The sequence below is a fragment of the Megascapheus bottae genome, chromosome 5 (assembly GCF_031878675.1).
Source record: "Megascapheus bottae isolate mThoBot1 chromosome 5, mThoBot2.hap1, whole genome shotgun sequence".
NCBI lineage: Eukaryota > Metazoa > Chordata > Mammalia > Rodentia > Geomyidae > Megascapheus > Megascapheus bottae.
In genome coordinates, this window is record NC_143513.1 from 78251255 (window position 1) to 78278064 (window position 26810).

At 48.4% G+C, this 26810-nt stretch overlaps 1 protein-coding gene across 1 annotated transcript; it reads left to right on the forward strand.

Annotated features, from left to right (window-relative positions):
- Nucleotides 1-576: 576 nt before the first annotated feature.
- Nucleotides 577-26792, forward strand: Arhgef5 (Rho guanine nucleotide exchange factor 5). Its single transcript, XM_090333456.1, has 15 exons — nt 577-740; nt 8120-11267; nt 11759-11816; nt 12228-12292; nt 12474-12727; nt 16119-16279; nt 17022-17174; nt 17367-17496; nt 17770-17844; nt 18172-18265; nt 19923-20082; nt 20658-20819; nt 22484-22554; nt 24819-24923; nt 25605-26792. Exons 2-15 carry the CDS (start codon nt 8132-8134, stop codon nt 25760-25762), a joined length of 4782 nt encoding a protein of 1593 aa, XP_090189582.1. The 5' UTR covers nt 577-740; nt 8120-8131; the 3' UTR covers nt 25763-26792.
- Nucleotides 26793-26810: the final 18 nt, after the last annotated feature.

Here is a 26810-nt window from a genome sequence, read left to right on the forward strand (position 1 = left end):
ATGGACGGAGAGACTAACTTTCAGGTTATAAAGACAGAACTCATCCTCCAGACAAACGCCCAGTCTCCAACTCCAGGCGTCCGGCACCGGGGCCTGGCAGGTGGAGGACGAAGGCGGGCGGGCGGGCCGCCACGGGCCCCGGGCCCACGCAGGGATCCGGCAGGTGCGGGACGCCGGCCGGCCCGGCACGGAGGGCAGCGCCCCCCACACCCCCCGGGCTCGGGGGCACCCGAGGCTGCGCGCCAAAGCTGAGAACTTTCCGCGCGCCCAGCACCCGGCGTTGGGCCCGGGGTCCCCGAGGCTGGAGCCCCGTCGGGTCCCGCCGGCCGGTCCGGGCCGCGATCCCGGGCCCCTCCCCCCCCCCCCCCCCCCCGCCCCGGGCCGGGTGCGCGGCTGGCGGTGCGCCCCGCAGCCGTGCGCCCTGGCGCGGCGGCGCCCGGCCCGGCCCTTCCCCGCGCTGACGGGGCTCCCGCCACGCCAATGAGGCCCGGGCGCCCCGGGAGCCCGGCCCTCCCCCGGGAAGGTGTGTCCCTGTTTCCTCACCTGAAACTTCCTTGCGAGCAGAGCAGCGGTCCCTCCCTCCGTCGGGCGGCAGGGGCGGGCCGCGGGTGGGGCGCGCGGCGGGCCGGGCCTGGCTGGGGACCGCGGGGCCGGCGGTCGCGCGCGCCGCCGGGGGACCTGGACCTGGACCTGGACCTGGAGGGGACTCCCGGGCCGAGGCAGCATGTGACGCCGACCAGGTGGGTGCCCGCCTTGGCTCTGGGCTCCGGGCGCAGGGCCACCTCCGAGCCCCGCGGAGGTGAGGCAGGGACAGGAAGGAAGGGAGAACTAGGCCTCCTCCCCGGGGACCGGCCCCGGCCAGGTCCCAGGGCGCAGGCTCCGGAAAGGAGGGGCCGGGCCGGTGGGCAGGACTCGGGCTGAGGGGCTGAGGACCCTGCGGAGGAAGAGGAGGGCACCTGGAAGGACGGGCTTGCGTCTGAGAGTGGGGCTTCCCACTTGATCCCCGCCTTGGAAATGGGCACTGTGCCCCACCACGGTTCCCAGAGCCAAAAGAATCAGGGCTCTTTCTTCCAACCCTGAGCCTGGAGGTGGCCGAGCCCCTAGCAGGGGAGTAACCGAGAGACGCCCTCCAGACCAGTCCTTACCTGCAGCCCTTACTGCCTTCTTCCTCCTTCCTTTCTTCCTTTCTGTTTATAGGGAGGCCCGGGCCTTCCTTTGCATCTTCCCTAGACTAGACGTGCACGTCGATGTAAACACCTCTCTCTCCCATTGGCAGAGGCTGGGAGCCCTGAAACAGGCACCTGGGCCCCCCGTCGCCCACCTCTCCTCCATTTGCCTGTATCTGGGGAGCCTCACATTAGTCACAGCATAGTCAGCAAGCTGCATTCTTCATTTAAGGACAGGGTGTACAGAAGGAGCGATTTTAGAAGTGGAGGCAGCGGTGGTGAGGGGACAAGGAAACCCTTTTTGAGCCCCCAATTGCCAGCATTATTTATACTTGGCTTCCAGAAGGATGGCTTAGGGAGTTCGTGTTCAGATGTCAGTCCCAACACTCCCTTCCTGGAACTTGGGTTTCCAGGACGGTCTTGCCTTCTGTCTATCTAGAAGTGAACTCTGGCCAGCACTGTTTTCAGATGGAGGAGGGGGAAGGGCAGGTCAGGACACACCAGGGAGAGAAGGTGGTTTTCCCTCCAGCTTCCTCCTTCCTTTGCTAACTCACTGCACTCCCTACTCTGGTATCCCTGGCCTCTTCCCAAACCCCAGTCCCCAGCAAAACAGCCCCCGACATGTTCTGCTTCTGGACTTCCTGTTTGATCTACATCTGGAATATGAAGAAGCTCCTAGCCGAGGCCCCAGTGAAATGGGTACGGTTATCTGTGGGCCTGAACTAGAAAGGGCTGAGATGGAGGACTGGGAAAGGGGCATGGGATGTTCAGTCCTTGTAAGAGTGTAGTGTTGAGGAATGGATGCCTCAAGCTGTCTAACTGGGAAAGAGCAGCAGGGGAGGACTGTAGAGGAATCCCTCCATTCACATGAATACACAGAGTCCAGAGATGGTCAAGAATCCTCCTCTGTCAGGGTTTCCTCCAGCTTGTGGCTCATGTAATGTGTGTGCGGTTGTGTGGGGCCATGTGATGCCTGGTCTGTGGGGTAGACAAGCAACTGTCATTAGTGGTGTCTGGACTGTTCAGTTGTTGTGTGGTGCGGGCTCACTCATGGGCTGTTTGGGTTGAGCAGAAAAGGCATTATTACTTGCCAGAGGTGTGACACCAGCATCTGGTGTAGACAGGCCGAGTCACTCAAGGTGCCTATGAAAGGAACGGAAGCTGGTCACACTTCAGTGTCTGCAAGGTGGGCTGGAACAAGGCATCCCTTTCTGTGAAAGATACAAACAGGCCACTCATACTCCTAGGTGCGGTGGCTTGTGGGTAGTTACATGGCCACGCATAGTATTTTTACACCATGTGGTTTATGAGGCGGTAGATGACATGATGTTTTCAGACATTAGGGAATAGATCTAAAAAGAAAAATGTGTATCTTCACTGAGATGGCAGTACACTTAGCAGTCAGTGGTCCAGAAAACTGGCCTGCTCTTGATCTTGTCCTATCAGGGGCAATAATTTCAAAGAGTTAATAAAGTTAGATCTGATGATTTCCTTTTCTAAATCAAAATGAGGCTAAGTCTTTTGGGGGGAGCTGGGGGTAAAAGGGAGTTTCCTAATTTAGACAAAAGTAAAGATTACATAGTGCACTCTCAGAAGTATTGCAGTCTCAAAAGTACTTTGGTGATTTGTGTTTCTAAGTCACGAGTATTTGAAATGGGCTTTTGTAGAAAACCCAAGAAACATATAAATCAGTTCAAAGAATAAGTCGCACAAGTGGGGACAGGTGTATCTTTGAGATACTATTTTATACCTGATGAATTGAGATGGATCTGTGGTGTTTGGGGTTGGAAGGGACACAGCAGGCTAAGCTACACACTGCTAACGTGGTTACTTGAGGCTACTAAGAAGTCGCAGATTGCTGGGGTCATACAGATGTAAACATGCCCGAGGTCTGGAGGAAGTCCATATCACCAAGACATTTCGCCTTGTCTTTGCCTGTACTCAGATCATAGCCATTACTCACCTCCGTGGAGAAGAGGATGTTTGTGCTCTCACAGAACGGGCAGTGAAAAAAAATAAATCCTCGCTAATTCCTTTACACGAGTAAGACTGCGTTTTACAGATTTCCTGTCACATTGTAGCTGTGTCATGCCCGAATACAGTGGGGTGATTATTAATACACGATCAAGCACTGTGTCCAGGGTTTTTTCTCCCTTTGGGGTACATGGTGGAGGCACAGGGGACCACTGAAATTTCCAAATGTGTACCAAGTATGTGCATGTGGACATAGTGTGGGTAGATAGTGCAGAGGCAGACAGATACCGCGCATCTGAACTAAAAGCATCGGAGTGGCACATGGTATGGAAACATAAAGCCCGGGTCTGGCAGAAACATTATACATTTGAGAACTGCCTGGTGTGAGAATACAAAGGTGTTGGGGATGATCCTGGAAAAATCCAGGCGTGTCTAAGGGGAAAGGACAGAGTTGTGTATAAGGCCTTGCTGGGCGGGTAGTAGGAGCCACGTTTCAGAAGGTATCTAGTGAGAAGATGGGTTCTTTCATATGTCATTGACAAATAATGTTTACTTGAATCACATATTATTGTTGTTATCATTACTATTTTATACTCAAGGGCAAGCTGAGCAAATCACACTGTTAGTTGACTGGCAAGGGTATGAAAGTCCTTCCACTTGAGTACACTTGTTGGACTTATCTCTTTGTCCCATATAGATGGTATCTGTGTCTGTAGGGTGGCAAGGAACTTGTCACATACTACATCTGTAGGGTGGCCCAGGACTGGCCTGGGTGGTTATGACAGGCTCCACTACAGAAACTACAAGGGTGGCTCGTGTGTGTGTGTGTGTGTGTGTGTGTGTGTGTGTGTGTGTGTATGTGTGTATGTTTATTGTGAAGTATGTATCATGTGTATGTGTGCATGTGTGTGTATGTATGTGTTATATATTGTGAGGCATGTGTGTGTTGTGTGTGTGGGGGGGGTTCTCAATGGCTCAGCAGCATTATGGTGGCATCCACTTTAAAACCAGAGCAGACAAGAAAGGTGCAGGGCTGGGAGAGCTCAGGATCTGCCTTTGACCAAGTCCATCTTCTAGCTAGACTTCTGGGCACTTACTGCAGACCTAAATCAAGGCACTTAGTGGATCCAGGCTCCCCTGTACTGTTGGCTGAGGGGATCTGCGCAAATCTCTGGGGTCCTTCATGTCTCATTTCTTTAATGCAAACTGAGCAAAGTTTTCGTTGTCTCAGCTGTTTCATTTACCTTCTAAACCCTGAATTTCTTTTATACTTATTCTTTCTTAGGTCAATCATACCTGCCATCTCTATGACCATTTCAGATACTAGTGACTTTTTAGATGTTCTTTCTTTTACTTTCCATTAGAACTGTAAAGAAAATGCTTTATCTCCCTCTTAGAGATTATTACCTTTACAAAGGCTGAGGGGGGTGAGGTAGCTCAAATCTGCAATCCTTGCTTCTTAGGAAAAAGAGAACAGGAGAATCCCAGTTAATGGCCAACCTGGGAAAAATTTAGTGAGACTCAACATACAAGCTAAGTGTGTACACAAGTGTAATCCCAGCACCATGGAAGACAGAAGTCAAAAGACCAAGACCAGAGGCTGGACTGGATAAAAGTGCAAGGAACAACTGGAACAACTATCTGGAACAAATAAAACAAATGGGGCTGGGATGTGGGCGATGTGGTATTGCATCTGCCTGGCAAGGGTAAGGCTTTGAATTCAAGCCCCAGCACTACAAGTAGAGGTAGAACTGAGGCTCACTGATAGAACACCAGCATTAAGGAAAAAAGCTAAGGGACAGCTCCCAGGCCCTGAGTTCTCCCCCTCCCTTCCTCCCTCCCTCTCTCTCTCTCTCTCTCTCTCTTTCTCTCTCTCTCTCTCTCTCATGTGTGTGTACATATACATATATAATTATATATATTATATTTATATATATAATTATTACATGTATGATTTTATCCAAGATAAAATGATCCCTGGAATTGTTTTAAAACTAGCAAAGAATAAAACATAATACAACTAAAATTGACCCATACTTTTAGAGGTGATAAAAATTGCTAATTTGGAAGTGTTTACAAATTTTCTTGTCCAACTGCCTGCCAAAGAGGCCTGGGTTTGACAGCCCATCTCTTTCTACTGCTAGCACTTATCCATGGCAGAAAACTGAATTTGTTTCCTGCTTTGTTAATCTCTTTCTTAAAATACAATTCAGCATGTTCCCCTGAACTCTTCGTTTGGGATTTTTTCCCTCACGTATTTTATCAATCAGTCGCACAGAGGCATTTTATTTTGAAATGTGCGTGTGTGTGTGTGTGTGTGTGTGTGTATACAACATGCCTTGATCAAACTCATCACTTACCCTCATTCTCCATCCTTTCTTCCCAAATTAATCTCAAAACCTTTTTCATTTTATTTTCACATATGTAAATGAAGTATTTTGATCATTAAAAAAAATTGATCCATGCTCTTAAACGTGTGTGTGTGTGTGTGTGTGTGTGTGTGTGTGTGTGTGTGTACCAGTAGTGGAGCTTGAACTCAGGGCCTTAGCCACTTGAGCCCCAGTTTTACGTCCAGGTTTCCACTAGTCAATTGGAGTTTCTTGCCAGGGCTGACTCTGAATGAACCTTGATCCTCAATTCTCAGCCTTCTGAGTAACTAGGATTCGAGATGTGAGCCACCAGCACTGGGCTCAGTAGTCCTTTTTCCCTGCAATCATGTGTGGCATCTTTGTAGAAGAGCCAAGGCAGCGTTAGTGCCCTCATGATGGAGATGGCAGAGGCCAGCGATACTGGCCGATGCTTCACATTTGATCTTTAGACAGTCAGAGTCTGTCAGTAATGCTGTGAAGCTCACATAGGCCATGGATGGAGAATGAATTGGACTGGAGAGAGCAGTGTGGAAACCCACGTCCAGGCTGTGCTTGCCAGGTGGCCTAGATGAGGATGGAGCACGATCCGCCTTCTACCTTCTACTACAAAGGTGACAGGAATACATCCAAGAACATGTAGGATGTGAATCACCAGAACTTCGTAATTAATTAAGAAATGGAAAAGCTTGGGCCAGAAGGGAAAGAAAAATTATATTTTCTATGTAGAAAAAGCTTAGTAAGCACATAATATGGGCAGAGTGTTGTGCCCCTTGTAGATGAGTGAACAAGACAGGTTGTTCATATCACATAACCTATCATGGGTGGGTTCAGATAGACAGCAAGTAAAAGTGCACACATAACCACATAATGGTGTTTGTATAAATGCTACAAGGAAGAAGTGAGGGGACACTTGACATCTTTTGGTGGGCGGGGGGTGGGGGGAATAGGTCAGAGGGCTTGAACTCAGGGCCTGGAATTTGCTCAAGGCTTATACTCTATCACTTTGAGTCACAGCTCTACTTCCAATTTTCCGATGATAAAGTGGAGATAAGAGTCTTGCCAGTACATTCCTTCCCAGACTGGCTATGAACCATGATCCTCAATCTCCTGGGTAGCTAGGATTACAGATGTGAGCCACTAGTACCTGGCTCAATTTTATATAAATATATATATATATATATATATATCTTTAAAGATAACTCTAGTCTAACCCAGATGAAGGATCAGAAACCTGACAGGTGGCAGGAAAATATCACTCCATCAATAACAAGAGAGTATTCTTAATGTCAATGTTAAATACTGGCAACAACTACTCTGATTTAGGATCCACAGAGCCTTCTTTAGAATTTCTAGACTAGTGTAGAGGATGTTCACAGAATGCTGCCTGTTGAAGCAGTAGCTGGGGATGTTGGATGGAAGACAGTGGAAAGGCACAAGATTTGAAAGATGAGAAACACTTACATGATGGAGTGGCCCAGCAGAGAAATTAAAGTTTTTAGAGCAATGCACAATCCATAGCATAAAACTTCTGAAGTGGCATGCTAAGGGGGAAAAATTAGAAGGAACTAGAAAAATGAGGGAAGATGAAGAATAGAAAAATGCAGGTTGCTTTGCAAGAAATTTGAGCAAGTACTCCCTGTTAATTTCTAAAGTCAGGATCTTGGGAAGAATGGGAAATGTTCCCCCAGTGTTAAAGGAGAGTAAGATAATGAAGGTAAAACAATTTTACCTTATTTGTCACTGCCTTTTATAACAGCTGTTATCAAATCACTCATTAGTGACAAAGCTTTGCTAGACACTATAAAAAAAAATCCCAAGTTGAGTCAAATCCAGACCCTGTGTAAAGGAGTTGAAACTGTGCTGTTCACATTAGCTATAATCATCTGACCTATTTCACATCCGTGTGCATGGCACAGAAGGAAGGTACCATTCGGTTTCTGGTTTTCTGGGCTGTTAAAGCCAGGGTGTGTCACACACTGCCAGTGAGTTATGTGAGGCTGAGTCATGCAGTGTCCAGTGATTGACAGGCAGAAGCAGATGTTGACATCATAGGATCTGGAGGGTAATTGACCGCTGGGAACTCTTGGCACTCTTAGCTGTGGTCTTACACTCTCATCAGATTGTTTGTGATCTGTTTCCTCTACAAGACTGCAAGCTCTATGAAGACATGTTTGTGTCATTCGTGACCAGCTGCCCTCCACTTAAAGGGTCATTAGGTAAATGTGTACTAATGAATAAGTAAAAAAGGAGTATAGATTGGTTATTTTGTTGTACCATTTTTTTTTTTTTTTGCCAATCGTGGGCTTGAGCTCAGGGCCTGAGCACTGTCCTTGGACTTTCTCAAGGCTAGAGCTCTACCACTTGAGCCTCAGCACCATTTCTGGCTTTTTTCTATGTATGTGGTACCGAGGAATCGAACCTAGGTCTTCATGCATGCTAGGCAAGCACTCTACCACTAGGCCAAACTCCTGGCCCCTGTTGTACCATTTTTGTGTCAAGAGTAACAGAAAAAACCCAAGACATGTCCTATTCATCTTCCTCCAGTTTTCTCCCGGGTAGTCAGTAAGAGCAAGGAGACATTAGAAATCTTTGTCTCGTATTTCTCCTTAGGATTCAGCCCTGATGGAGGCTGACGAGCCCTCACACAGAGCGCCCGGCCCTGCTCTCGAGGAATCTAGAATTATCCCTGAAGCCGTCATGAGGAGCAGTCACATCCCAGCCTTGGACCCTGATGGTCGGGAAGCTCAGGATCCATCCTCCGAGGGGCCAGAGGGCCGAGGGTGCTTGGTGACCCAGCTGAGAGACTTGAGAGACGTGGATGCCCGCGTTGCTGAGAACAGCCCCTCTTTTCTGGATGAAGGCTCTTCAGATGTGGCTGAGAACGGGGACACTCCCAAGCAGGCAGAGGAGGCAGCACTCCAGAGTCTAGAAGACAGTGGAGTGAGGACGCCAGTTCTCCCTGGTGTCTGGGCCTCCCCTCTCTACGCTGGATGGCCAGATGTGGTCTCAGTATCCCCTGGACCGGGTAGCAGAGTGGAGGTGGAATTTCAGCCAGAACTCTCTTCTTTGACATTAGGAACTGGATCAGGAGACAAAGATGACATCTCTCCAGATACCTCTGCTCATACTATATTTTGTCCTCTTTCTGAAAAGCCACTCACAGAGACCAACCAGACCACAGTCCCTGGCAGTGGACCTGCCATGCCACTGGAGGAGGTACAGAAGAGTCAAGAGCAAGAAGGGCTTCTCAGTCCACAGGAGGCCAACAGGCTGGAGAAGCAAGGAGGACCTCAGGGGAAAGGATCACTGGGAGAGGACCTGTGTTCTGCTGGACTTGGGAGGGAACAGGAACAGATGGTAGAGCAAGTTAATGGTAAAAATGGAGAACAATGGGAAAACCAGGAACAGTCACGAGATGATGGGAGGCATGGGGGACAAGGAGAAAGAGAGAGGCTCAGTGAGGACCTGGAAGGGTTGAATTGTGTTGAGGGCGATGGAGAGGTTAGGGAGAGGACTCAGGAGCAAAGCCAAGAAGGAGAAGGAGAAAAAGAAGAAGGAGAAGGAGAAGAAGAGGAGGAGCAGGAGGAGGAGGAGGAGGAAAAGGAAGAAAAGAGTATGTTGAAGGAGGAAGAAGAGAGCAGGGTGGACCTTCAGTGTGCAGAGAATCAAAGATTAGCTTGGAAACGGAGGGGAATAATGAGAGAGCAAGGTGATCAGGGTCTAGCGGGCAGAGAGGAGCAGGAGGAAGGGGCTGGATCAAGTGAAGACAAGCCAGAGAGTGAGGACAGAGGTGGGCAGGCGGCAGTGGAAGAAGAGAGAAGCCCAGAAGAGGAGGAGCATCCCAGCCCTTCCCCAATGACTGTGGTAGCACCCGAAGCCCTCTCTTCCTGTGACTTATTTCCAGACTCTTCTTGTCCTTTGACTCAGATTCTTGGTACCCTGACAGACCCAAGGCCTGAGGAACTGACTGCCAGAGCTCTGCCTCCTATTCTAGAGACACCAGGACTCCACCTCAACCCCGTATCTCTGCCTGGCTTCTTTGCTTCTGAGGAGTCATTTTACAGTAGGATCACGCATGACACCTCTGAAGGAGCTGAGCTGAAGAAGGGAATAATGTCCAGCCAGAGAGCTGAGCTGGCTCCTGCCAATGTATCTGTCCCTGAAGGGACCCCTCTAAGGCCTGCTGCAGTCTCTGCCATTGCAGCCGCCTTGTCTCCTTCCACATCCCCAACTGCCAGTCCTCAGAAAGTCCCCACAGCCTCTCTCCTCACTAACAGCCCTTCTGCTGGAGGGGGATCTCAGACTGCCCTGGCTGCCCTCCACCATTCTCTCCATGCAGAGCCCACAACAGAACCATGCAGTGGTTCTTATGGGGTCAACTCCTGTAGCATCACAGCCAACTGCCCCGGGACTGTCCAGCACCAAAGGAGCAATTCTTTCTCTGGCTTCCACAGGACCGAGCAGGCCCCAGAGCTGGGGTGCAGGTCCCTTTCCTTTTCTCACTCAGATTTACCTCAGAGACCCCCCAAACCTGCCATCTATGGCTCTGTGACCCCAAGAAGGAACAGGAGAAGTGGGCGGGATTGCAGCAGCATTTCTGAAAACCCCCCTGCATCCTCCACACAGACCCCGGAGCCTTCAAACCCAGAGCTGCCCCACGCTTCTCACAACAGCCACCCATGGAGCTCCTCCCACAATTCAGCTTTTGCCACTGGATCTATGGCATATGGTTCTTCTCCATCTACTGCCTCCATGGATAGGAGAACCCCAGAGCCTCTGCCCCCTCCACCCCTAGAGAAGAGGCACACCCAGACCTCCATGGTGGACAGAAGCAGCCATGTTCACGAAGTGGCCCCCACGCTGAAGCGATACAGCCATCCTCCATTGGCCCTGAGTTCAGAACTACACGGACCCCCTCAAGGCCCCCTTCCCCAAGTTCCTGACCCCTCCGTGGCAAGGAGACACCGACCCCTGCCATCTACCCCAGACAGCTCTCACCATAGTCAGACCTCTGTCCCTGCTAGGCCGAGATATAACAAACCATTACCCCCGACTCCCGATTTGCCCCAGTCCTACCAGTCTCACACTTCTCTCTCCAGGATCTCGAGGATGTACAGGCCTCTGCCACCTGTACCCATCCTGGATCCTGCCAATGAACCTCCCCCACTGCCCCCAAAGACCAGGGGGAGGAGCAAGAGCACGCAGGCGGGACTTCTGAATTCAGGTCAAGACAGACAGAGGCCCACTGGTCAAGACTGGACTGTCTCTGCAGCCCCCTCTGCCGGAAGAACCTCCTGGCCCCCAGCCACAGGGAGGTTAACAGAATCCTTGGCTCCCGCAAGTAGGAATAAAAGTGAAATACCCTCAGTCCTGGCTTTCAGCAACATAACACACATTCTAAACCCCTCTTCTCCTACCACGCCCTGGACCCCGGAGCCCCAGAACCCCAGTAAGGTTGAGGAAGGACTCTCAGAAGAGCCTGAGGTCCCCAGGAAGGGACCATCACGAAGATCAGTTCCCCAAGAAGCCAGTGGTTTGCAGAGGTCCACTCTGGCCTCAACACGACAACCAGAAAAGCCCAGCCATCCCCAGCTAGAGAAAGCATCCAGCTGGCCCCACAGGAGGGACGCAGGGAGGCCACCGGAGGACAGCAGTGGTGGCAGTGGGGGACAGGTTGTCCTTGGTGAAGGACCCAGCAAACACAAGGGCTGGAACCGGCAAGGCCTACGCAGACCTTCCATCTTGCCTGAGGGTTCAAGTGAGTAAGAATCGGGACCTCATGCACATTTTTGTGAGGTCAAGTTTTTCCCAGCTTTGAACTCATCTCATCTCATCTGTCCTCCGGGTCCCTCCTGTTTTCTCTAGTTTCCGTCACTCACTCCACAACACGGAAGGCCCTGAGTGCCGCTGAGCTTATTGGGATGTTCTTCCTCCATTCCCCAGCTCTTGGTCACCTGGGTCCTTCTTCAATGTCTGCTTCTTTCCCCCGGTGTTGTTTTGGCCTCTTCCAGCTCCATACCTGCCTGCTCACAAGTGCTTAACCATGGAGGTGTCTCTTTGTCCAGTTCCCATTCAGATATACAGAGTTGGGGGCACAACTGGTTCTGGTCTGCTAGAATGCTCTCTGGTACTTTCCTCTCTGCGTTGTGTTCTTTTCTTTCTGCATCTTCAGCTATACCAATGTATAGCTTACTTTCTCTCAGATTGTCTCAGAAATCTCAGTTTTCCATCCCCCATGTCCACTTTCAGATTCAAGAAGTCCTTCTATGGGAAGATCCCCTGGCCCCTCTGACATGGTGGTGTTTCGGTGAGTTCTCCCCTTTGCTCACAAGCACACATAACTCTCTTAGGATGCCAAGATGTAAGATTCTGAGTTAGGATTTTAGTTCCTTAAAGCTCTGGGTAGGATCTGGAATTGCTCATGTATCTGTCTTCTACAAAGAAGAAGTGGGTGGGGGAGACATTGGAATTCTAGGGTAGCAAGCTCCCCTGTTCTGTCCGCAAACCTGAGTTATCTGTCATTCTAAGTCATTTGTCCCTGAACCAATACCCATGTCAAAGTCACCTATAGCAACCCAAAAAGCTATGAATTACCCAGGAATTTGTTCCTGAAATCTAAGCACGTGTCAGAAAGGTTAGGGACCCCTTATGCCTAGACACCCGGGAATCTTGTATCTCATGGTCAGCAAGTACCCAGAACTTCCCTTGACCCCAACAGAGAGAAGAAGCCAAAGGAAGGGGCAGGAGGCTTTTCAAGGCGCTGCTCCAAACTCATCAACTCCTGTGAGTATCTTGAAGGTGACCCACAGGCTGGGGGACTGTGATCTGCCTGAGATGACACAGGGCTCATGGCTGTCAGTGGGAGGGGGTGATGTCCCTCAGAGTGCTGGCAGTGGCTGGCAGCTTCAGACTCCCTGAGGACCTCTGCTCACCTGCCCTCTCCCATACATCCTCACCCCTGTAGCCCAGCTGCTTTACCAGGAGTACAGTGATGTGGTTCTGAACAAGGAGATCCAAAGCCAGCAGCGGCTAGACAGCGTGGCAGAGGGGCCTGGGTTTGCCTCCCCTCGGCAACCTCGAAAGGCTCTGGTGTCCTCCGAGTCCTATCTGCAGCGCCTCTCCATGGCCTCCAGCGGCTCCCTCTGGCAGGAAATCCCCGTGGTACGCAACAGCACTGTACTGCTTTCCATGACCCACGAAGACCAAAAACTGCAAGAGGTACCAGGAGGGGTGGCACGAGGGGGGTGGGGGGGCTTGGGGGGGGAGGGGACAGGGGGGATGGAGATAGGATTATAGAGTTATTCGTATTCACCTTCGTATCTTCTACTTACCACCACCATGAGTGAGCTGTCCCCATTCACCCTCAGCTCACATATGCGTGTCGACCACAGTCAGCAGTCCGCTTCATTCTGCAGAAGGCTCATTACTCTCTGAATGCCACCACTGTCCCTCAGTCTGCTTCCTATGCCATGGGACATTGGGTTCTTCCAGTTAGTGGTGGGGCCTCATGCAGAGTGAATTTATGGACAAGACTAGGAAATAACTTTGGCACTGATTGCTTCAAGGTAGACTGCAATTTCTCTTCCACCTCCTCCTTCCCTCCAACGAGTTCAAGCTAGGCTAGAGTTTTCCTCTTCAGTCAAGATACATAGCAGGCTTTTTGTTGGGTGTGCAGAAAAGGACCCACTGGCAGTGGTGCTGTGATCCACTGACCTAACGAAAGCTTTAGAAGAAGGCTTTGGAATAGCCTTTCTTGGCTATCACTTCGAAAAGCAAAACTTTAACAGCGAGGCTGTTTATATGGCCCTAAGCTATTCTTGTTGATTAGTTTTATTTTCTTTTGTTTTTGTGCCAGGGCTGGGGCTTAAAATCAGGACATTGAACTCTCTTGGCCTTTTTTTCCAAGGCTGGTTCTCTACACGCAAGCTATACTTCCAACCTTTTCCTATTAATTGTAGATAAGGGTCTCATGGATTTTTCTACCTGGCTGGCTTCAAACCGTCATCCTCAGATCTCAGTCTCCTGAGTAGCTAGGATTACAGGCGTGAGCCACCGGCACCTGGCTCACATTAGGAAGTTTTCCATAGAGAATATCTCATAGTCCTAAATTTGTCTTAAATAGGAGTAGAGCATATCTACCAGAAAGACAATTAGATGCTGGAGAATAGAATAATATTTAAGTAATTAGGTGAAACTCATTTTCATACCATTTAACTGGTCAAATTGCTTAATCTAAGTGTTTCTTTACGTCAGTTATTGGCTGAACGAAAAAAGATACTTAGTATATAGTAATTACTAAAAAACAAAAAAAAATGCTGCCAGGTACAGCGGCTCATACTAGTAATCCTTCCTAGATATTCAGGAGGCAGAAATCAGACTCGTGTAGGCCAAATGCTTATATAACCCCCATCTTCATAAGCCGGACATGACAGTACAGGCCAATAATCCTAGCTATCTGAAAGGCCACAGATAGAAGGATCTAAGTCTGTAATTGGTGAAACTCAATCTGAAAAATAACTACCAGAACAATAGCCTAGGGCATGACTCAAGTGGTAGAATGCCTGTCTAGCAAGCATAAAGCCCTGAGTTCAAATTTCAATGACATTTTAACTTTAGATCAAGCAGACCTAGAATTGAATCACTGAAATCACTGAAATATTTCACCATGTAATTCACCATGTGTAAGCTTAGACAAGTCAAATGCCTTGTCAGAATCTCCTGACGAAGTGGAGAATAACTGGCTCCCTTTTAGGAAAACACAAATGAAAAAAGTTTGAAAAGCATTTGAAAAAAATTACATACCCTGTCCCCACACACCCTCTCTCCAGAGTCAGAGAAAATGAGAATTTGGGCCATGAAGTCTTAAGAAGAAATAGTGTTTTCCTCAATTCAAACAGAGATAGACACACTCAAAAGCTTTTTAAAGCTCAAACTTGAAGCACCTGTTCTAATCACATTTTACAAATGTATTTTTCAGTGATCACCAACCATCTCATATTCATCAATGGGAGATGACATGACTCTAGCAGTTTTTTCTCTCTCTTTTTCTCTTTCTCTCTGCATGGACTCTAAGCGCACCCTCTCCCTCCCTCCCTGCCTGCCTCCCTCTCTCCCTCTTTTTCCCTCCCTCCTTCCCTTCCTCTCTTTCTCCCCTCCCTTTCTTCCCCCCCCCCTCTCTGCCAAGTCCAGAAAAATAGGAAGCCGCAAGGCTGCTGTTGCAGCCCTGGACTTGTTGAAAGTGGGAGGAGAAACATTTAAGTCACTGTGTACATATTCATTTCGTAAATTAGAGACTCTGAGGTCTACATAGTACTTTCACAAACTCATCTTCATTTCCCAGTCACATCGTTTGCGGTGGAAGTCACTATAGATGCATAAAATAAAGAAAGCCGAGGTTTAGAGAAGTCCAGTGAGCCATCCGGAGTCACACAGTCAGTGGGCGTTCCTGAGAAGACGAATCCTCAGTCACCTGGCTGAGCGTTGCTGTAGGGTAGTAGGTTCATTGGATGCTGTCTCTAGTTATCCAAGTAATTGCCAAAGCCACCTTTCTCTTTTCTAGCCATGCGCGAGTGTAAAAGCCACACATTTGGATGTCAAGTGTTAGGTCCACCCATCCTAGCCATGGGTCCTGGCATCACCTGCTGGAACCTCCAAACCCATTCTCCAGTGTCTGTACAGTCTTATTCTCAGATACCCTGTGCCTTTTCACTTCTCCTCAAACCCCAATCTGAACTCATAGTCTTCACACCCTAAGGCATGCGTTCCCCTTTCAGAGCACCTAACCTCTTAGTGCTGCTCCCACCTCAAGAACTAAAGCATTGGCTTTGTCTTTTGTTCCTCTTTCAAACTAAGTCTGACCAAATCTTCCTTCTACATAATGATGAATTGGCCTACTTTTCTTCATGCCCATGGCTCTTCGGGCTTTCATTTCTCACTTGATCTTCTGCAACAGTTTTTCTTCTTGTTATTTTGGAAAGGGCAGTTTTGCTCCTTCCAATATTTTTCTCCCACTATGCTCAGAAATATCATCATTAAATAAAAACATAGTCAAGTCACTCCCCTACATTAATCTGTTTTACTCCTTTAATTAATCTTTTGCCTTAAATCCATATGGTTTTACAGTGTTCATATAACTTTCCAGACATGGCACATCATATCTGTTTGCTTCTCCAGCTTTATCTCTTGATATGTCTTATATATCCTTGATTCTAAAAGGTGCTCAATTAGTTTCTTTTTGCAGAAATAAATTTCCATGTGTATTTAAAGTTTTACCCTGTATTGTTATAGTGATGTGTAATAAAGTGAACGAACCTGTCCACAATCTCACATAGTTACCATATGTGTGTGTGTGTATGTGTGTGTGTGTGTGTGTGTGTGTGTGTGTGTGTGTGTGTGTGTGTGTGTGTATTACTGAGGTTTCTTGAAAGAATATTTGCTCTTATAATCTTTGAGGGCTTTTTCCATACTTCCCACATCAAGGTAGTCTTTGTGATGGCTTTCAGGATCTAGCATGTTCAGAATTTTCCCTCTAAAATATTGCTCAGTGGCTGGCAGGTACCAGGGAATTGATGAAAGATTTCATTGATCTTCCTGCCTTCCAACCTCCTAGGCAAAATTTGAACTCATCGTGTCAGAGGCCTCGTATCTGCGCAGTCTGAACATAGCTGTGGACCACTTCCAACATTCACCTCAAATCCGGGCCATCCTTTCCAACCAGGACCACCAGTGGCTCTTCTCCCGTCTGCAGGATGTGCGGGATGTCAGCTCCATGTGAGACCCATGCCCTCCTAGGCTGTTTGCCCAGCCATCCTGTGGGCAGGCATTGAGTTTAGTGGGACTCGCCTTTCTTAGAACACTTCCTGTTGCCATAGTTTAGGATGAAAATTGGGTCTCCACTCCCTTGTGATGGTATAGAGCAAAAGAAGGAGGGGAGGAGAGAGAGATGATGGGGTGACATAGATCCTTTAATACATGAAGAATTGAGAAATGCTTCCTAGGTTGTTAGACATGGTGCAAGCACGCAGTGCATTGGAGATGAGGTGTTTACCTTATACAAAGATTGGAGATTCAGAACAGGATACAAGAAGAATAAGAGGGCCGGGAGTTTGGCCTAGTGTTAGAGTGCTCACGTAGCATGCACAAGGCCCTGGGTTCAATTCCTTGGTACCACATACTCAGAAAAAGCCAGAAGTGGTGCTGTGGCTCTAGTGGCAGGATGCTAGCCTTGAGCAGAAAAAAAAAAGTGTCCAAGGACAGTGTCCAGGCCATGAGTTCAAACCCCAGGTCTGGCAAAAGAAAAGAAAAGAATAAGAAATAGAGTTCTCAGGTCAAAGAGTTAATCTGGAGGAAACTAGAGACAGGCATAGAGAGAGTGGCGGTGCATGGACGGCAAGAGGCTCGGAGCTGATGTGTGGTAACCAGACATAAGTCACTAGCCCGGGGCACGGGGGATTCAGCCAGCTGCTGAGTTGAGGTCCAGAGGACTCCTGAGATTTCTTTCCATATGGTTCAGGTTCCTTTCAGACCTGGAAGAAAACTTCGAGACCAACATCTTCTCCTTCCAAGTGTGCGATGTCGTCCTGAACCATGCTCCAGACTTCCGCCGGGTCTACCTTCCCTATGTCACCAACCAGACGTACCAGGAGCGCACGTTCCAGAGCTTAATGTGAGGCTGCTCTCCACCCGTCCCCTGGGTGCCCTGGGGTAAACAGCCACAGCGGGCCTAGGAGTGTCCTTCGTCCCCAGCGATCCTCTAGGTCCCCTGTGCATCAGCTCTCCCCGCTTCTTTCCCGGCCTCCAATACCCCATCCTTTCTGTGGAGCCTCCACCAGTCCCCTGCTCCCCGTCGCTCATGCAGGAACAGCAACAGCAGCTTCCGGGAAGTCTTGGAGAGACTGGAGAGTGACCCCATCTGCCAGCGCCTGTCCCTCAAGTCCTTCCTCATTCTGCCCTTCCAGCGCATCACCCGCCTCAAGCTGCTGCTTCAGGTGTGCAGGGCCGGGGTGGGTTCCTTCCCTTGGGATGGGTCCCTTCCCTCGGGGTGCTCTTCCTTACAAGCTTCCAGGCAGAGGAGCCTCCATCCTGACGTCCCCTGGAGGATGTGAGCCTTCTGTCCCCCTGCTGTCCACACCCTGCCTTCTCCGCAGTCTTGGCTGCTCACATCGTGTCCCTGGGGCTTCCGCACTCACCAGCCTCTGCCCCCTCTTGCTCTGTGTCCACTCCTTCCTCCCACCGGGGCTCACCTCTTGTGTGTTCTGCAGAACATTCTGAAGCGATCCCAGCCCGGATCCTCCGAGGAAGCAGAGGCCACGAAGGCGCACCACGTGTTGGAACAGGTGAGCAGTCACTGTGTCCACTTGGGTCCTCTCTCCATCTCCATGGGCAAGTTTCCTCGCGCCCTTGAGTGGAAGAGCTCCGGAGACGTTGTGTGTCTGCCAAACTTCTCTTCCACTCCCGTCTGGGAGGTGAGCGCCCATCACCACCATCTTCTTGGGCGGGTGGAGTCACACCAATACACCCATGTCCTAGGACTTGACCCCGGTCCCTGTTCACTCCAGTCCAGCCTGCTGGGAAAGAGTAGGCACGAATTTCCTGATACCTGCAAGGACTCACAGGTCAAGACTCTCTAACACAGTGCTCTTCCCCCTCCTGCTAACTCTCAGCTGATTCGAGACTGTAATAACAATGTCCAGAGCATGCGGCGGACGGAGGAGCTGATCTACCTGAGCCAGAAGATTGAGTTTGAGTGCAAAGTAAGTTCATCTCTGCTCTCCTAACTCTTCTTTCCATGCCTTTCTAGCATGTTCTCTACACAGCCATCTCACCGGCACTATTCCCAGCCTCCCACCACCCAAGGTTTGCTTCTGTTCTAGTTCTGAAAACATGAAGATGCCCACTCTTGTCTCTTAAGACATGTTGTTGAAGGGCTGGGATAGAACTATGTGCATAATGTATTACTTTTGATGCGAAAGTAGAGGATGCAAATCACTATTCGTGTCTGTGTATATATGTAAGTAAATTCTGAAAGATGATAAGCAGAAAAGGGAAACAGTTCTTATTTGAGGGGGAAGTACATTTGAAAAATGAGCCAAAGAAGAAAGGATGGGAGAGAATTCCTTTGTGTCAGGCTTTAGAAGAATTTTCAGGCTTGTTTCAGTTATTTATTATTTTATCAGATCACTTTGAATTTTAACCAAACTCCAAAAACTCCAACTAGAACAGATACCATATTTACTTCCCTAGAAAAATCTCCTGTTCATGGTCTAACATGAGTCCATTAGCCTCATGATTTCTCAATCTCTATCTTCCTTCTGGACCCTACAGGAAGGACCCCATGAAGCCCCTTCTTTGCTCTCTGTTCTTTTTGTTTTTGTTGGTCATAAGGCTTGAACCCAGGGCATGGCCACTGTCCTGGGCTCTTTTGCTCTACCACTTTGAACCACAGTGCCACTTTCATCTCTCTGTAGTCTTTACCCCACATCTGATTCTGATCGCTCCTTTCTTATCTCTGGTCATAATCATGGAAGGTCCAGATGCCACAGCTGCCCTCAATCATTTGACTTGTAAAATACAACTTGTTATGCCCTGCCTGTTTCTTAACATACTTGAAGTGGACTTTCCCAGTCTTCAGGTGGAGCTTCTCACATTCCTATTCTCTCTCTCTCTCTCTCTCTCTCTCTCTCTCTCTCTCTCTCCTCTCTCTCTCTCTCTCTCTCTCCCTCCCTCCCTCCCTCTCTCTCTCCCTCTCCCTCTCCCTCTCTCCCTCTCTCCTCCCTCCCTCCCTCCCTCCCTCCCTCCCTCTCTCTCTCTCTCTCTCTCTCTCTCTCTCTCCTCTCTCTCTCTCTCTCTCTCTCTCTCTCTCCTCTCCCTCTCCCTCTCCCTCTCCCTCTCTCTCTCCCTCCCTCCCTCCCTCCCTCCCTCCCTCTCTCTCTCTCTCTCTCTCTCTCTCTCTCTCTCTCTCTCTCTCTCTCTCTCTCTCTCGTCTCTCTCCTCTCTCTCCTCTCCCTCTCCCTCTCCCTCTCCCTCTCCTCTCCCTCCTCTCTCTCTCTCTCCTCCCTCCCTCCCCTCCCTCCCTCCTCCCTCCCTCTCTCTCTCTCTCTCTCTCTCTCTGTCTTCCTCCCTCCCTGAGCCTCTTTGTGCTCAAGGCTAGCACTCTACCACTTTAGCCTCAGTGTCACTTCTGGCTTCCTCGCTCTCCTTGCTGGACCACAGGCAGCTCTCATTTGCCTTAGCAATGCCAATATCAGAACCATTCTGTGATTAGCGGGCAGTGTAGTTAAAGGGTCCGGGGGGGGGGAAGTGAGTCTAAGAGGAGTCTTGAGCAGTCAGGGAATGGTAAGGAGGGTAAAAGCTGAGTGGAGGTCCCTGCTTATCATGTCTGTGACATTGCCTTGTCTCTCTTCCCACCCTGTAGATATTTCCCTTATCTCACAGTCTCGCTGGCTGGTGAAGAGTGGAGAGCTGACAGCCCTTGAGTTCAGTGTGTCACCAGGGCTGCGAAGAAAACTGAACACACGTCCAGTCCACCTGCACCTCTTCAATGACTGTCTGTTGCTGTCTCGCCTCGAGAGTCAGTGCCTGGGATGGAAGGCTGGGTACCAAAGGAGAGGTGGGAGGAGGCCAGAGGGAAGGTCTAAAGCAGACCTGTTCCTAGAGGATCCTTTCTCTTCTCCATGGCTTGCCTCATGGAGCTTAGTCAATGCACAGAGAAGAGGAAAGGAATCTTACCAAACTGTATCATGAGATCACATGACAGGACCCGGATCCTATCACAACACAGAGCAAAATGCACCAGATTATCCCATCGTGTAATCAAATGAGTCCACTTTTGACTTCTTTAGGCTGGACTTATCTACTAGCTAAGAAATACTTGGCTAATTCAGACCTTGAACCCTGGTCATTATGCCCTTAGGAAAATGTCTATGGTTCTCTCTTCAACTTTTTACAATGGTGAATGATGGTTGGCCAGCAGGCAACAAGTCTGTACCCCAGGAGCTACCATCTTTGGAGCCAGTTAATACCATCGTCTGGTTTTTATGGGAAAGTTCACACACCTCAGATGCTAAGGCTAGGATGTTTGAATATAGGGATATGGGGGTGAATGCAGCATGGAACCTTGAGAATCATGTTGGAACACTGTATTTCGCAGGGGCAGCCGATTCCTGGTATTTGACCATGCTCCTTTCTCCTCCATCCGAGGGGAAAAGTGTGAAATGAAGCTGCACGGACCACACAAAAACCTCTTCCGCCTTTTCCTGCGGCATAACACCCAGGGCACTCAAGCAGAGTTCCTCTTCAGCACTGAGACTCAGTGAGATGGGGCTTGGTATGGGGGTCCTTGGTGGGCATCCTGGAAGGAAGTGAGCCCAGGTAGCAACCACAGGGAAACTTGAACCCCAAGAATGAATAGGCAGGATCTTAGGAGTGGGGGAGGAAATGGAATCACATTTGTTTTTACCCTCGACTCAAAGAGACAAGGATGTTTGTGAAATATCAGGAAGGACCTAGGCTGGCATGGATTGAGCAAAGACTCAGACTACTGTATCCACCAGTGAATGTCCACTTGGACAAGCCAGAGACCCTTCAATATCCAAGGCTGGTGTTAATCAGAGACACTTTCTGCCTCCTGCCTGTCTTCTTCCCAGTGCCCAATTCTGTCCTCTGTTGAAATCCATACATTTCAAAGATGATTTGTTACCTTTCCATTGGTAATAAAAAGTTAGTACCTTCACATGTACTTAGAAAATTAGTACCTTCACATGTACTTGCAGGCATGTTTTTTTTGGGGGTGGGGGGTTGAGGCTTGAACTTGACCTGAGTATTATCCCTGAGCTCTTCAGCTCAAGACTACCACCCTATCCTTGAGCAAATCCCCACTTCCCATTTTCTAGAGGTCAATTGAAGATAAGAGTCTCAGGTTCTGTTGTGCCGGGCTGGCTTTGATCCGTGATCCTCAGATCTCAGCCTCCTGAGTAGCTAGGATGACAAGTTTGAGCCACCGTGCCTGGCTTATGCATACATGTTTCACAGTAAAAATCATACCTATGTCTTGTTCACAATACTTGTAATATTAGTATTATATCCATACTACAATTAGTATTCTACCTGTAGTATTAGTATTGTGGTATAGTCAGGAATATCTAATGACTTCCTTGTCAAATGACGTCATAAACATGAAAGAGTCTTTTTAAAAGAGTTCAACCTCGTTCATGTCTGAGGTTGCTCATGTTGTAAATGCCTTGGAGTTTTTGGCTTTGAGAGATAGTTTGGAGTGAGATTGTTGATACTGTACCTATCTTTGTGTAAGGAGCAGAGAAGCTGACACAAGCCTGTTGACACAAGTGCTAACTGTTATTTGTGCTGGATAATCAGATGCAGATTTGTGTACTTTGTTTAATGCTTTGGACCACATCTTGCTGAAATAGTAAGGATATCTGCTTTCCATGACCAGGACAACTTTGGAAGCAAAAGCGAAGATAATGCAAGAATCCTCTGATTGCAATATAAGCCATGGTCCCACCAGCAACAACAATGAAATGGCAGCCTGTATCTGTCAGAGTAGCTGTCATGGCAGACACTTGATTGAAGGAAGGTGGATTGGGGGGGTGGTCCAGAATCATACAAAGTGATAGAGGAAATCAAACTCCAGTGAATATTTTGCTCAGCACAATTTCCAAAATTGAAAATGTGCACATGTATATTTTATGATAGGTACCTATGGAAAGATATCAGGAGACGTTAGAAGCCTAGAAAGAGAAGATGGGAAGTTAAGCATGATAAGACTCGTGCACCTACAACTCAAGACTGTCACATGTTCCCAGCCAGGCAGGATCGCCTTGACTTTGGTCTTAGGCATCCTTCAAGTGGCGTCACTGAAGTGGACAAGTCTATGGCCAGGCGTTTCCTTCCCTGCTGCTGGCTCTCACCCCACATCTGCAGAATAACTGAGGCTAAGGCCCTCCTTTGTTTTCTCAGGAGTGAAAAGCTCCGATGGATCTCAGCCCTGGCTATGCCAAGAGAGGAGTTGGACCTGTTGGAGTGTTATGGTGAGTGAAAAAGTCTGAGTGTTGGGTCGGGAGTTTGGTCTAGTGGTTAGAGTGCTTGCCTACCATGCATGAAGACCTGGTTCAATTCCTTGGTATCACATATATAGAAAAAAAGCTGGAAGTAGTGCTGTGACTCAAGTGGCAGAATGCTAGCCTTGAGAAAAAAAGCCCAAAGACAGTGCTTAGGCCCTGAGTTCAAGCCCCACAACTAGCCCCACCCCCCAAAAAAAAAAGTCTAAGTGACAACAAAAAAGGGCAGAAAATGGTAGGGCCCAAGCTTTTCTTCCCGTATAATGCTTTACGGTGCTAAGTGGTTGCTGTGTGAGGCCTCTGCTTGTTGCTTTCCTCAGAACTTCAATGGAACACTGACTGCTAGGACCTCAACAGTGCTTAAAACCACTCTTCCCCCAGACCCTCCCTCCTTAGGGAGGCTATCTTGAGTTACTTACTTGTCCCTATGGTTGCCGTGGGGGTTGTAGGAAGAGGAAGATAAGCAACAAAGATTTGTCCTGATGTAACCCCTCCGTCAGATGGCCAACGACACCAGCCCAGGACACCCCAGCCACTGGCTCACTCACATTGTGAATTTGTGTGCACTAATACTAGGACAGATTTCTGCCTCTCCTGTTGGCCTCATACGTGTCACTGAGCAATGATGCCCCAGTATATATGAACAGGGGGAGGGGGGGAACATTTGTGCTTTAGTGTCTAAAAAGAGTAAAGGAATGCAGTGAACACTACAAAAGGAACTAGGAGAATTTTCTCACTATGTACTCCACCAATGGCGGTAAGGAGGTGGTAACTCTCATCTTATTTCTCCTTTCATATAATGTTGGGAGTCATAGATGAGAAAATATTTTAGAAAAAAAAGTAAAAAAAAAAATCCAAATGCAGCATCATAGCCAGCTCAGTGGTTCACGCCTATAATCCCAGCTACTCAGGAAGCAAAGATCAGGAAGATCATGGTCCATGTCAGGCAAAAATGAGAGATGTTACCTGGAAAAAGAAAATACTCAGAACCGGTTGGGGCATGGCTCACTAATGATTACCTAGCAAACACGAGGCTCTGAGATCAAACCCTAATCCACCAAAGGAATAAACAGCACTGTATTTGTTTTCTGTCAGAACCAGGGTAGTGTTGTGAAATAAAGAAGTAATAAACCCAGGTCAAATGGAATGCCTCTAGGATAGCCATTCTCTGAACTTTGAACATTATTTCCATGGAAATATTGCCTGGTTCACAAAAGTATCTACACAGAAACCTTGGGATTTCCTCAGGAATCGTCCTGATTCTCTTTGATCAGCGATCATCACGATCATTACAAATGACGAAACAGACGCCAAGGAGATCGAGCCCCTTCTTAGGTCAGCCTGGGTTTCCACTGGACACGTCTCTCCCAGCCTTGGATTCCCAAGCTGAGATTGTACAGTCTTATTGGAGAAGCTCTGAGTTGACATTCCCTGAAGAAACCACATCTACGTGGATGACCCAGCCCTGATGGATGGACCAGACTTTTGTGACGGAATGTTGCAACAGGAGCCACAATTATCTGGGGCTATCTTGATTCCCCTTAATAGTCTCTTATTACAACCCTCTTATCTGACCTCACCTCCCTGAGACCATTAGGTAACACATCTGGAATGTATTATTAAACTTAGCAGACCACTCGTGTCCACCAGCCTGGAAGCTAAAAATAACATCTCAAGCCTGTGGAAGACATTTCCTCACTCCCCTGGGATCTGCCTACCTGATGTCCTCGACAGACTACTTACTCAATATATTCACACCTGACTTTAGACGTTCGTGCCATCTCTTCTTCCATGGACCACGTTATTCAGGCTAACTTGGATCCAAGTGTCTGGGCTAGGGTCATTCTAGTTGAATCAGAATAAATGATTCATTATTCCCTTTGGAGAAAGAACTGCATCTTTCATTAATAAAACATTCATAAAGCAATTAGAGAAGGGATATGTATTTTCTAATTTTTTAACCAAATCATCAGTCTTAAGAGTTCAGGATCCATCGACAAAGTAAAGGGTGAAGGAGCACATCCTGAGCTCATGGATCTGCTGTTGGATGACGAGTTAGTAAAGGTGGTCACAGCATGTATTGTTTTGAGTCCTGTTACAAAATGAGGATTTTTTTTCCTATCCCCACTTGTCTGCAGACAAGAACTTACCTCAGCTTCTCCCTTCTTCTTCATGCAACTCACCCCCATCCTCCCATCTCCTACTTCTCCTAACTTTATTCTTTCTTTCTAAAGATTCTCCACAAGTCCAGTGCCTTCGAGCCTACAAGCCCCGAGAGAATGATGAGCTAGCCCTGGAGAAGGCAGACGTGGTGATGGTAACTCAGCAAAGCAGTGACGGTAAGAGGGGAAAGCCTGCCAGGACCAGGCTGGGCACTGGACACAGCGGTAGTGCTGATTTTCTGGGGCTATCCTCACAAAGCATCACAAAACATGGAGCTCAGAGTAATAGGGCAAAATAGAAGTGGCTTATCCCTCTGTAGCCTTCGGAGATGTTTCTTCCCTGTCTAGTCTAGTAGTTTCAAGTTTCCGTGGCTTGTACAACTTGTCTCTCCCCATCTTCTCCCTGTTTCTGTCAAAATGTCCTGCCTTCTGTAAGGATGAATTTACATTATATTAATGGCTACCTCACTCTAGCATGGCCTTAGCCTAATGGTATTGCTACTGTCTATAGCAAGCAGCCTCAGCCCTAAGGAAGGCCATGTTTTGAAGTACCAGGGTCTGCTAGGTATCATTTGGTGGTGGTGGGGGGGGAGTGAAATAATGTGACATAAACAGTAGGAAAAAGCTCAGGAATGGGCAGCTGTGGAAATCACCGGCCCCAGGACACTCCCATTTAGTATCCTGGGAACCTAGATTTCTCAGGTTATACCCCTCCACCCCTCACCCCCGACACACATACCTGCCACCCCAGTTCATTTAGCTCAGGATGCAGAAAAGTTTGGGGGAAGGAGGCCTAGGGAATGTAGCAGAAATCTTTTTCCGGTCATTCCTCTTTGCATGTATCCTCGTGTCTAACAGGCTGGCTGGAAGGAATGAGACTCTCGGATGGAGAGCGAGGCTGGTTCCCTTTGCAACAAGTGGAGTTCATTTCGAACTCAGAAGTCCGTGCACGGAACCTGAAGGAGGCCCATCGAGTCAAGACCGCCAAACTGCAGCTGGTAGAGCAGCAAGCCTAGCTGTCCTCTATGAGCAGTCTTTTGAGCATAAGATCAAGCTGGTTTGGGAGACGGTTGGCTGTAGAATCTGCTTCAGATACCTGTGAATCCCCAAAATGAAAAAAAAACAACACTCCACACTTTCTGAAAGCATCAGAAGGCCCTGTCACCCAGGCACTCACCCAAGACCTCCTTCTCTGTGTTCTGTCCTTGGGAGGGATATACTGAAGAACTTCACACTGGACTCTGGGATCCTTTTCTCATAGGCTAGGGGACTATGGTGCTTGAGCCGGGGAACTTTTGCTTCTAAAACCGTGCAGTTTGCAAGCATCCCCTGCTGCTCCAGCGCAGTCTTGGAGCCAATCAACGTCTCGGGCATAGCTCTGGGTGAAACAGAATCTGACTGAGGGAGGGGTTTGCTTTCAGGAGAGTTGCCTATCTGTCAGATGAGAAGGTCAACCAGTGACCCCTAAGGTGTCTCTTCCCTGGAGATTCTCCTTACTTCCTGGTGTGAGCTCTGTGTGGGCAGCTCTGAGACTTGTGTCTCTTGGTGACAACGTGAGAGTGATAGTCTCTCACTCTAATAAACTTGGCACTTCAACTGTTTTGTTCTCAGGTTCCTTGTGACAGAACAAGGATCAAAACACAGCATCATGAGGGGTTCAGCTTTGTGGTTCTGTTCATGCAGAAAGCCATGGTGTCAAGGGTCTGGCAGCTACTGCTTCTTGACTCACGACCTTTAAGATCTGGGCAGTTGTGCTGCTTGTGGTGGCTTCAGAGGTCTATGGAAAGAACCAGAAGTCTTTAATGATGGGTTCTGAAAACCCATTCAGACTTCTTCTCTTCCCAGAAGGTACAGGTTCATTCTATTAGAGTGTGTCAACCCCTTCATGATTTTTACTCTGACATGAACTGTTGTGCAGATCTTGTCACAGCTGTTTGATCTTTGATGTGAAAGGCAGCAGGTAGAATGGAAAGAGTCCTAAAGTCCAAGCCCAGAGACCTGTACTACAGCAATCATGCCTCTTAACTTTGTACCAAAGTAATAATAAAAGAGATCTAAGTACTT